The sequence below is a fragment of the Xyrauchen texanus genome, chromosome 2 (genome assembly GCF_025860055.1).
Source record: "Xyrauchen texanus isolate HMW12.3.18 chromosome 2, RBS_HiC_50CHRs, whole genome shotgun sequence".
In the NCBI taxonomy this organism is placed as follows: domain Eukaryota; kingdom Metazoa; phylum Chordata; class Actinopteri; order Cypriniformes; family Catostomidae; genus Xyrauchen; species Xyrauchen texanus.
In genome coordinates this window covers 32,300,415-32,313,431 of record NC_068277.1, presented here as the reverse complement: position 1 = coordinate 32,313,431, position 13,017 = coordinate 32,300,415, and the positions used below count along the sequence as shown (strand labels likewise).

The 13,017-nt window shown below is 39.2% G+C and overlaps 1 protein-coding gene across 1 annotated transcript in view; it reads left to right on the top strand.

Annotated features, from left to right (window-relative positions):
- LOC127617170 (dual specificity mitogen-activated protein kinase kinase 5-like) overlaps positions 1-13,017 on the top strand; it is a 63,114-nt gene that overhangs the window by 35,666 nt on the left and 14,431 nt on the right. The window contains exons 17-19 of the mRNA XM_052089095.1: positions 2,230-2,259; positions 6,916-6,942; positions 7,266-7,298. Coding sequence (XP_051945055.1) covers positions 2,230-2,259; positions 6,916-6,942; positions 7,266-7,298 — 90 coding nt within the window. The remainder of the gene's footprint in view (positions 1-2,229; positions 2,260-6,915; positions 6,943-7,265; positions 7,299-13,017) is intronic.

Sequence of the window (13,017 nt, the reverse complement as noted above, 5' to 3'; positions counted from 1 at the left end):
TAAATTAGTGAAAGAACTATCAAATTCAAATGTTTTTACTATGGGCTCCTGACCCTTATCTGCATGATTTTACCTGTTGCACTGCTGCCACATGATTGGCTGATTAGATTATCTCATGAATAATAGGTGTACAGGTGTTCCTAATAAAGTGCTCCTTGAGTGTACAGTATATACAATTGAAGTCAGAATGTTATATGCACTTAGGTTGAAGTCATTAAAACTTTTTTTTTTTTTAACCACTCCTCAGATTTAATTTTAGAAAACTAAAGTTTTGGCTTTGTGCATGACACAAGTCATTTTTCCAACAATTGTTTAGACAGATTGTTTCACTTTTAATTGACTATATCACAATGCCAGTGGGTCAGAACTTTACATGCACTAAGTTAACTGTGTCTTTAAGCAGCTTGGAAATTTCCAGAAAATGATGTCAAATCTTTAGACAGTTTGCCATTTAGCTTCTGATAGGAGGTAAACTGAATTGGAGGTGTACCTGTGGATGTATTTTAAGGCCTACCTTCAAACTCAGTGTCTCTTTGCTTGACATTATGGGAAAATCAAAAGAAATCAGCCAAGACCTCTAAAAAAAATTGTGGACCTCCACTAGTCTGGTTCATCCTTGGGAGCAATTTCCAAATGCCTAAAGGTACCACTTTCATCCGTAAAAACAATAGTATGCAAGAATAAACACCATGGGACCACACAGCCATCATACCGCTCTGGAAGGAGACGCATTCTGTCTCCTAGAGATGAACGTAGTTTGGTGCGAAAAGTGCAAATCAATCCCAGCATAACAGCAATGGACCTTGTGAAGATGCATCGACATAACCTGAAATGCTCCAAATCTGCCATAAACTAGCCAGACTACAGTTTGCAAGTGCACATGGGGACAAAGATCTTACTTTTTGGAGAAATCTCCTCTGGTCTGATGAAACATAAATTGAACTGTTTGGCCGTAATGACCATCGATATGTTTGGAGGAAAAATGGTGAGGCTTGCAAGCCGAAGAACACCATCCCAACAGGGAAGCATGGGAGTGGCAGCATCATGTTGTGGGGGTGCTTTGCTGCAGGAGGGACTGGTGCACTTCTCAAAATAGCTGGCATAGTGAGGAAGGAAAATTATGTGGATATATTGAGGCAACATCTCAAGGCATGAGCCAGGAAGTTAAAGCTTAGTCACATAGGTTTTCCAAATGGACAATGGACCCCAAGCATACCTCTAAAGTTGTGGCAAAATGGCTTAAGGACCCAAATCCCTAGCCTAAATCTGATAGAAAATGTGTGGGCATAACTGAAATAGCACGTGCTAGCAAGGAGGCCTACAAACCTGACTCCGTTACACCAGTTCTGTCTGGAGGAATGGGCAAAAATTCCAGCAACTTATTGTGAGAAGCTTGTGGAAGGCTACCCAAAATGTTTGACCCAATTTAAACAATTTAAAGGCAATGCTACCAAATACTAACAAAGTATATGTTAACTTCTGATCCATTGGGAATGTAATGAAAGTAATAAAAGCTGAAATAAATAATTCTCTCTACAATTATTCTGACATTTCACATTCTTAAAACATAGTGATCCTAACTGACCTAAGACAGGGAATGTTTTCTGCTACTAAATGTCAGAAATTGTGAAAAACTGAGTCTTAATGTATTTGGCTAAGGTGTATGTAAACTTATGACTTCAACTGTACTATCAACACAATCATAGCATGCACAAACTGTTTCTAAAATATTACTGAAATGTAGCTAGACCAATGTGATAATGGTGGCTTGGTTGTAGCCCTGTCCAAAATCATGTGCCATGCTAAATAGTTGTTGAACTAAAGGTTTTTAATTTGTATTTTACTTTTGATATTGAGTTCTGCTGCTTTCCCTAAATCTCTTTATTCCAGTATGTGCTCTAGTTTTCACTTTGCAGATTAAAGACACTACGTAAATACACCACCTCTGACTGTGATCTAGTCAGGATTAAGACAGTAACAGGGCTCCTTAAATGTCCTTCAAGTGTGCAATCGTCTCAAATTCTATTTGTTACGTGTAGGAATAAAGGAGTAAAGGAATAGATTTTGAAATGTTTATGTTAAACAACCTTGTCTCCAAATCCTATTAGCCATCATCAATTCAGTCAAAGAGCAGGTGAATGCTCATGTGCTTGTGCAGGTGCCGGTGCATGTGAGTGTGTACATACTTGTGTTTCATTCTAAATTAAATTTTCCTCCACTCTTTTGCAGTTGGCACTGGGCTCTTTTCCATACCCACAGGTGAGTTTACTTCAACAGTCCAGATACAAGTTTACCAAATGTAATGTTGTTATTTCATAATCAGCAGTTCTTTGCCCTGGAAGATTATCGCATGCACAATCCCTCGTGATTTTAGCATATGGGCAGTAATTACCTCGCTGTTCATCCCACAATTGCTCATCCCATCCTTGTTTACCCAGCTTACATTACATACAGTCCTGCTGACCCGCTCCTTTCCCCAATCCCGTCAACCCTGTAATCAGATTTCATACTGGATTTTGTATATTAAATTTTTTATTAAGATTATCCCATTTTAAGAATGACAAACCTGGATTATAATCCAGATTTATTTGCAGGGGCTCCCAGTTTAGGAACCACAAATTTACAAATCATGTCAGTTTATCGTGCCTGTATTATGACGTGGTGTGTTGGAGTGTAGTGCGTTTAATGTACTTATTCAAACATATTTAAGTACAAATTGCTCTATGTCTATTTCTAATTTCATAAAATGGTTGTTGTGAAAGGTCCTCCATGAAAGTAATTAGGTATACAAGCCACTTTTGTGTGCCACTGAATCCACACAATGGTATATAAGCAGACAGATTTCTAATTCATAGCATGTCTTTGTCTTTTATTAAAGGTGGGCATGGTTTGTTTGGAAACTCCTCTCTCTGTTCTAATTGAATATTGTTTTGTGAGTTCAACCATGTGTATGTATAGAAATACCGGTAAAACTTTAGAATAAGGTTGTATTCGTTAACACAATAGTTAACATGCACTAATAATTTTACAACATTTATTAATCTTGATTATTTGCAATTTCTACTTAATATTAATACATTTTTAACATTAAAATTGTATAGTGTAATATTAGTTCATGCAATATGACTTATGACAAAACATAATTAAGACAAGACGAGATTTTTAAATGCTAAAAACAAACACTGTTCATGACACCTAATGCTTTAACTATGTTACGGAATAGAACCTTGATGTGAAGTGTTACCGAACTACTGTATTTACCCAAATGTTATTCATTTTCCTAGTTCTCTAATCAGACTCATGGCTCTTTAAAGTTCTTCATGCAAGAGTGCAGTGAGTTTCAGGGGCCCTTTTAATGAGGGAAATGTTGACTAATGCTCAATAAATTACTCCCAGCATGCCTGTTGGGTTAATTAGCATATTAAAACAAAGCAGCCACTCAGGGCATGCAGGGAAATCAGAAAGGAACATTTTGAAGCTGCTTCCAGTGCCAAAGCCTTGAGCGTTGAAAAAACAGTCACGGAGGCAGGGATTGGCACTCGTGCGTGTTTGTGCTTTATCGCACACATCACTTGATGCAAAGCTATGGTGCACAATGTCAGAATACACCATTTCAAATAAATAATAAAAACAGAATTAATGTGCGATACATAAAAAAAAATGGGTTTCATTAATGTAATCAGGAGGGCTTTGATTAATCATAGATCCTGATAGAGGTTTTATAGATACAGTATTAGTCACATACACAACTCTTTTCACTTACAGAATAGAGAGTCAAAATATAGGATGAACAATAAACAAGCACTGTTGATATACATACAACACAACAGCCAATGGCTAGAAAAAAACATTAGAAGTGCAAAAGGCCAGTGCGATTTGTGTCTATGAGTGCATCCGTGCAATTCTCTGTGTGCGTTAGCCTGTGGCCTGAAGGCTTGTCTCATTACAAATTGTTTTCTTCTGTTCTCCAGCATTATCTATTAACAGGGCCATTATCATGTTAATCTACAGAGTATGATGGCATAAACTAATGTATTCACATACACCAACAAACACTCCCTCATACACACATAGACACTCAATCAGTGGAACTGTTATTGGATCTGTTGATGCTATTTCTATAAGACTGAATAGCATTTCTCTTCCTGACAGGAGACCTGTCCTTTAGATATTGGACTGTAACTTATTAAAACAACAGAAAATACTCCCATGACATGACAATTTGTGGTTGTAGGGTTTTTTTAAATCTGTTCAGGTCTGCTATTCTTTTCAGAGTGCATCATCAGATATCATTATCAGATAAAGTGATAGTGAGTGATTGATTGTGAATCCAAAGAATGGCAAAACTTTTGTTTCTGGCCCATAGAGCCAGAGGCATTATACTGAAGCATTTCATGAATACACCCCCTTCATTTATTATTTCCTCCTCTAATCTTACTCCCTCTCCATTCCCCTTTACTCTGCTCATGTATTTCTAAAATGCATATGGAATGAGAATGGAGAGAGAAAGGCATGAAGGAGAATGAGGGAGGTAGCTTAGACAGTAAGAAAAAAGAGAGTGCTGAACCTCCCACTGCTAGAGCGTTTTGCTCTTGATGTTAATTTTCACAGCTCCATATGGTGCTACAGACTCTTCACCTGCAGGCATCTCACACACCACACACAGCCAGCACACACGCTACCTCAGGCCTGGCCTGTCACTCACATCAGCCCTGGCATCTGTCTGTTCTTTCTCTTTTACTCACACACACACTCGCACCGTCATTGTCCACTGTGTAATGAGATCTTCAGATATGGCTGCTGTATTTCTGCATCAACTTCTGATGCCCTGCCCCTCTCCGCCCATATTGGACCCCACTCAGTGCTGCAAATCTGCCACTGTTTGTGTGCAGGTACACAGTGGCAAGGGTGTGTTTATGCCTGTGTGTTTTCTATATGTTTTCTTGTCATTGATTATAAAAGGCTCTTTAATTTCGTCTCACCCCATGTTGGGATTAATTTGCATTCTTTGTCAGGAGTTAATGGCATCTCCTGATGGCTCGCTCGGAAAATCTTTGAAGACTGCAGACTGGTTGGCGTGTGTATACAGCCTCCAGCGCATCTCCTCCTGATTGATTTGTTGTTGCCTTTTCTGTTTTCTGGATGTTTCAGTTTCAGCTCATTTTAAGTCCTGTATTTATCTGAATATACTGTATGATGTTACTGTCCCAGAGCTTTAATGCTACTTTCATATCTGGATGTAGTGGCATGCGTTAAACTGGTTTGATTGTTTATTTCACCTTGCTAGTATAGTTTGAACATTTATATATCATACATTTTCTTCTTGAATTTACACTCACCGTGCACTTTATTAAGAACGCATGGTCCTTATGAAGTGCCGACCTGGTCTTCTGCTGTTGTAGCCCATCCACCTCAAGGTTTGATTTGTTGTGCATTCTAAGACACTATTCTGCTCACTACAATTTTACAGAGTGATTATCTGAGTTACCGTAGCCTTTCTGTCTGCTTGAACTAGTCTGGCCATTCTCCTTTGACCTCTCTCATCAACAAGGTGTTTTGTCCACACTATTGCCAATCACTGGATGTTTTATGTTTTTGGCACCATTCTGAGTAAATTCTAGGGACTCTTGTGTGTGAAAATCCCAGGAGATCTGCAGTTACAGAAATACTCAAACCAGACTGTCTGGCACAAACAGTCTTGGCACAGTTGAAATCACTGAGATCTCATTTGTTCCCCCATTATGATGGTTGATGTGAACTTTAACTGAAGCTCATGACCCATATCTGCTTTTTATGCACTGCTGCCACATGATTGGCTGATTAGATAATCGCATGAATAAGTAGGTGTACAGGTGTTCCTAATAAAGTGCTCATTGAGTGTACAGCTTTTCTAGAACAATGCTGATTTGCATTTAGCTTCAGTTTAAAATGTTGTCCAGTACAGAGCTTGCCTGGGTACTGATGCAAGAGATTGGAAATCTTTTGGGTTTATCTTGTTTTTCGAGTATTTCCATGAAGTTCAAATTTACCCCTTTAATATTTTTAAAAATAAGGTGAGATGGTTTAGGTGATTAGTTTTGTTGTTTTGAGTTACAGGAAATAAAATTATTTCATGTAACTCAAATTATTTGATTGGAAAGCACCACACAAGGCAAATATTGATGTCTTTAATTGTCCTCTGATTGCCGTGGTTTGCAGTTTTAGCCAATGTAATGCGTTATTTAGTTCCTACATTAAAGTCCAGAGTCTCCAGGTATTTAAAGTGAGCAGGGCTGTGTTTAATTGCGAAAGAGAATCAATGACTAGTGTAATATGTCATCAGAGTTGCCTCACACTGTTAGCTATTAGTTTAAACTGTTCATTTTAGGCAGGAGGTTTAAACCAGATTGCATAAATGGAGTGTTGGCCTCCTGTGAGCAGGAAAGAAAATAACATTGTTTCAACTCAAACAACAATGTCGTTATCACATAATTATGCATGAAAAAGCTCACAGGTGTTATGTTGTATTACATGACTGTCAAAAAATTACACACTCTTTTATCTCTAGACTGTGATGCTTTGTGAGATATTTTTTTATTTTTTTTTACTTGTACAGTCAAATATATTTCTGAAACCTGGAGGCGAATAAAAAGCATGATATAGAAAATAAAAACATTGCTTGGCGAAGCTTATGCTAATTGCGGATTCGACTATTAGCACCTTTGTTTTCATTATGTAATTGATGTTAACACATCATAGCCATATCTTGCCAGCAGGGTTTTTTATAATCTTCTCCCAGTGGTCATACAGTACATATGTCCAAGTGCAATGCTTGTGATTCTAACATGCTAATTACATGTAGCCTGTTTTCACTCTCTGTCTCTCTCTCTTATTCCACCCTCTCACCCAAATCCCTCTATCTTTCTCTTCATCCAGATTCAAAAGAACCAAGGCTCCTTAATGGTAAGTGTGTTCATGTATTTTCGGAGATGTAGGCGGCCCCTCCCGCAGAACCCCACGAACAGTTCTGTCTTCACCTCGCTTGGTTGCCTCCCTCTAAAGTTAATACAACACAATAATACGCTTGGTCTTAACAGCTTTTATTCAGATTAGGTGCCATTAGAAATGATAAAACATTACAGATCAAATGGCTTTTTCCTAGCAGAGTGCATTTGATTAAACTGTATTGCTACCTGTTTTATTGCATTAATGATTTTATTTCCTTTTCACTGTAAGAACATTATATGGGTTCTAATCTATTTTTCTCCTACCCCCCTCTATCACAGCCACTTCAGTTATTGCAGTGCATTGTTGATGAGGTGAGTCTGTGTCCCATGTACGAAACCGTTCCTAATGGGGTGGAAAGCTGATATTTTGTTTCCTAATGAAGCGAGGTGCATTATCAGCTCTGCTCTGAGTTTGAGCTCTGAAGAGCTGAAAATGGCAAAAGCTTGGGCGTGATAATGTCAAGGCCTTAAGCAGAACATTTGGCTTAACTCTGGATTTGAGCTTGGAAATGTTTGGAGAGGCATGGACAGCATTCTAACAAATTTTTGTTGTTTCAGTTCAACAATGAAATAATCATAGTTTACTAAGTAATTGAATAAACTTAACATTTTCTCATAGAACTTCTTATTAAAACACTGTTAAACAAATGTTTATGCCAATATTTGTCAGACTGTAATCGCAGCTCAATATTTCCATTAAAAATAACAAAAGAAATGTATTTTCTGCATATTGACACACATAGAGTTTGCTGGGGTGATGTAGCATGACAGGGCTCTAGACTACTGAGGGTTGAGGACCACTGTGTTGTTGCATTAACCTTGACATGCCTTAGGTGCTAAAATATACCTAGCTAAACCCTGACACATTTTCTCACCCTTTTGTCTCTGTGGAGTTGGATCAGGTTCAGTTAAACCTAGATATTCCTTGAATAGACCGCTCTGTTAAACTCTGTTAGGCTCAATTCTCTGATATCCCCCTTACACATAACTCTGTTATACAAGTCTGACAAAACATTAGTTTATATGTTTTCTTTGTGACATGATGAAGTAAAAGAAACTAAAACATCAGTTCAAAATATCTTTTGCTTTCAAAGCGCTTAGCCTTTCAAAGGGTACTCTTTTGACCGCAAGCCCATATAGACACCTTTGACTCATGGAAAACGCATGGACACCATTTGTCCGTGCAAAGATGTTGACTGTTCCTGTGTCTAGAAAAAGTAGCCTGCAAGTGCGGAAGACTTATTAGCTCACGGAAAACCAAAGTATGTTTTGTCCTTAAAGGCTAATTTACTCTCACCTAACAACAAACAACAACTTAGAACGGTTTGGTTGGATTCATGTGTTATCCCTGTGTGTTGACTATTGTTTGAGTCAATTGAGCATGTTAAATAGGTGTCAGGTCTTGGAATGTTTGAGCGATGTGTGGTATGATTGTTGCATCAAACCCTGACGTAACTTGACTTGATCACGAACAATTGCCACTATAATGAGGTAACTGTCCTTGTCAGCTCCATGTGAGTGGCTGTGTGCCCATAACTTCCTTGGTGGTGCAGGAGAATTAGGACTGTCAACTGCTGTTAATTAAAAAAATTGTAGTGAACACATTAAAGCTTCCAGTTACAATTTACTTATTCAGATAAAATAAAATTATGTGTTAATGTTGAATTTAGAGATTTGTGTGGATGTCACTTATAGCTGAATATGTGTACCTATACGACATGAAGACATGGGACAGTAGCACCCTTTTCTCATCTCACTTGCACAAAAAACATATTCAGTGTTTCTTAAACTGTATTGAAATGCACAGGGAAGGCAAACGCTAAACTCCATACATCCATCCATCCATCCATCGTCAACTGCTTATCCTGTGTACAGGGTCGCGGGGGGCTGGAGCCTATCCCAGCTAACATTGGGCGAAAGGCAGGGGACACCCTGGACAGGTCGCCAGTCCATCGCAGGGCTAAACTCCATACAAATCTGCAATAATTAATAATAATTACTGTCCCCACATGTAATTTACAGCCTGTCTACTAGACACTAACGTTGTGTCAAAAAGCAATTAGCTCCCATTATAATCAATGATGCTGTCTACACTGGATGTTTCCTTCATGCTGACAGTAGACTTTCTATTTCTGAAACCCTGCAGAGATATTCCAGCCACTTTATTAACTGTCCATCTTAAAATTATTTTACCTATGATGAAATATCATTTGTGTTCACTTTGACGCATCCAGCGTAGACAGGTTGTAGAAGGGGTCGCATACCGGACACTTCTGATGGATGATATGGTGCGTTCTAAAATTCGAAACAATTGTTTTCTATGAATGTACGCACACCACCGCTGCTTGGCGTCTGTCAGCGGTGTCCAGCTATGACTCCGGAGGCTGCTCAAATTTCTGCGTGCCACGGAGCGCAACTCGCATAGTTTTCCGTTAAATTCTACCCAAAACATTATCAAAGGACATAGTTTCTTTCATATAGCCTACACATTGTGTCTTCATTTACAAGTATGTCTCTTGTGGTTTGACCACTTGAATGAAACCCATTCAGTGCTACAGATAGAGAAATTGCATAATAAATGTAACCATTTGTAATCGTTTAGTTTGCAAAGTTACACCAGTTTCATACATTAATCTCCAAACTCATCGACGCCACTTTGTTCATTCTTGAAAAAGGAAAACCTTGGCAACTTTTGTGTACTGGCTACCACCTGAACTGCATCAACATGTGCTGTGTTTGATACTTGTGCCACGTCCTACCAGCAACGTAGTGTGGTGCTTCTCGTCCAGTCTGCAACCACCTTAAGACAAAGCCATTTTGTTTTCAATTGAATGTTTTGACTGTTGGAGTTTGAATAGTCTTGGCCCATTTGAATATGAGTTTATGGGATGTTTTTGAGTCTGATCAGTTTATAAAGTAATAGCATTCATTGTCAGAACAGTCTGAAGGTCTGTGCTAAATTTGGTGGATGTAGCTTGAAAGCTTTAAGAGTTACAGTTGGTAATTTTGGTCTTGCTTTAGGGATTTTGAAAAACCTTGAACCATGACTGGAAAAACAGTAAACAGATTACTTGTATAGCAAGAACATGTTTATACCAGTGGATTTCTGATGAAAATAAAATAGGATGCAGGTTATTCATCCATTTAACCATTTCTGAAGTCTACTCAAGCTCACAGCTGATTGGTCCTTTTTTGCTGCTCATCATTTAGAATGTTCACTTCAACGCGTTATTGTAGACAGCCTGAAGCCGTTGTAGCACGGCAGGCCACGTCAACGAACGCAACCAGTGTAGACTTGGTGTTTGGTAATTTTACTTAATCTGACATCTTAATCTTTACTTAATCTTTACTTAATCTTACATATGATACAACATTTTTGCAGCTAGCCGGATATCCACTGACAAAATTCTCAGAATGAATATGTTATAATGTCAAATTGAGTAAACTCGGAGTGTGTTAAAATAAAATGATGAATCCTAAGGTGGAAATGTGTTGATGTTTGTTGGGGGATTGTGAATTAGCCTTTACCCCACTCATCATCACTCAGACAGTCCCCAAATATACATGAGTCTCCTCAGCATTTAGTGAAAGCCCATAGGCCATGGTAACTCAGACATTTAAAAAGGCTTTCCACCACTATGAGAGTAATTAATAAGTAATTGTGTTAATTGTGTGTGTGTGTGCATGTGGGGGCACTCACCATTTTCCTCTCTGCTTGAGCTACTCACTGACACATACTAATAACAGAATGCCAGAGAGAGATGGAGAAGAGGGTCGCATAAACACACATTAAACATACAGAACATGTCCTTTCTGCTATAGATTGAACGTAATTAATAATTAAACGGCCGCTCTTGAGTTGACCTAGCTGAACTGTTCATTACTCACTCAGCAGAGGCATCACTCAAACTATTTTCTGCCGTGCTCTTCGCTCTGTCTCCCTCAGGCCAGAGACATGCCGCCACCGACTACATTCAGCTGACCAAGGCCTTATTACTCACTGCCACTGATATCCTTCAGAGAGAGAGACACAGAGACTGAGAGAGAGACAGTTAGAGATGAAGAAAGAGAGTACTCCCCAGGACCTACTTTAAAGAGTAATCTAGTGCACAGACAGAGAGAGGCAGAGTGAATGCAGCGGACTGAAAGAGCAGCAGAAAAGGGAACACTTCAAAACCACACCTGGGAGAAAACAGCTTTAACTCTTGAGACGGATAGCTGCCTGAGAAGGACATCAAGACCAGTCAGTTAGAAAAAAACATCAAAGAATATTCAGAGACAGTGTACAATTGGAGACCCATTAAACATGTCAAAAAGTCACCAGAAGAGAGAAGTGTCATGAAGTATGTGAGAGAAATTGAGGAAGGTCACAGGTGGTTGATCTAATAAACTGCTTGGACTTTGAGAGGATGCCAGTAATAACAGTCCAGCTTGTTTGAAGGTCATTGTGACTGTTGTGTGTCTGTCTGTATGTATGGCCAGTTTCCATGGTGTTCCTGGTATAAATAATCAGCCGCAAGGCCTCACAGGGCTCATGGGAAGAGTGAATAAACGACTAAATGAGATTATGTATACAAGAGCTTTTTCGTCTTCCCATTTCTCTCTTGCTTACTCGTTCTCCCCTTTTATCGCCCTTCTGTGTTATTTTTTTCCTCTTCCTGTCTCGCTTTATATTCCCTCTCTCAAGTGTAGCTCTTCTCAGTTTGTGATAGTTGCTGCTGATTTGTAGTGCACTTGGTTGTCATTTTTATGGCTATAGATCTTTCAGAACAGCTCACTTGTTCATCTACATAGCAGAACCTTCTTTTAATTGTTCCTCTCTACTCATGTATTGAAATTACCCTGATGCGTCTAATAAGACTCAAGCCTAAATTCACCTTTGTAATTAATGATCTAATTTTGTCTGATTATTGTTGCTGGGCAATTACATGTATATTTACTGCTTGTATTGTGGAGGACGACAGGCCATGGTCTGGCACTGTTTGTAGTGTTGGATAATGGCAGCAAGCTGCATAATATAACAGTGCTTTCATCATCATCCTCATGATGCAGCCGCCACTTCAAAGAACACAAATGAAGGTGCTCAAGTGTATGTGAGGGCTTGTGCATGCACATCTGTTTCTCTGTAGTAAAAGCGTGTACATGTGTGAGGCCATATGAGTGAGCACCTGGTTGTTGTGGTGCTCTGTTTCTGTGTTTTTGGTTTGAGCATTGGTGTGTTCAGGTTGAAGGCTAGGGTGTACAGATACATATAGGCAGGGCCGCCAATAAGGTGAGACAACTGGACCTTTTGTCCCGAGCTTGAGAGGGACCCAGATTGGACAACCGAAGGGGCTGCACTGAATATGTTTTGTACTGGTCCCAAAAATTTCTAACTGCAGCCCTGCATGTAGGCTAATGTATACTTCGGTTTTCGCGTCCCACTATGTAAATAATTTTGCCATCAGAACAGTATGCATGCAGACCATTTTTTCTAAACACTTGGACAGTCCGTGTCAATGTGGTGTTGACTGTGTTGCAGAGTGTAACAAAGCAGTTGTAGTGCACATGCGGGGAACGAACCTGAACAGACTACTTTGAAAGGCCAGAGCACGCGAAAAGCAAAGTATACCCTAGCTTAAAGCCTAAACTGTACTTCGGTCATACACGTTTCAAATCTCATCATCAGCAGAGTGCTCTAGCGCTGGACATGCACAGACAAATGTTTCTAACCTTTCGTCTTTGTACGCGCAGAATGCGCATGCACCAGAAGTAATTTGCACTGATTAGTGGGTCCACAAGATGGCAACACTGTTATCACTATATAAGCTGTTGCTGTTACGAAGATGTGCTAGAAGATGTAATCGCTGCTAAACATCAGGAGCTGAAGGTAAAAACAACAGCAGTGAATGTGCAAATCAAGAGAGCACGTGTGAGGAGGTCTGGCAATACCTACATTTGCATAACTCGAATCTGAAGGAATATAACAACTTTATTGGTCTAAACTTTTGAAGGGAAAAAGTCTGGTGTCTCATAGCAGTCGCACCCTGCA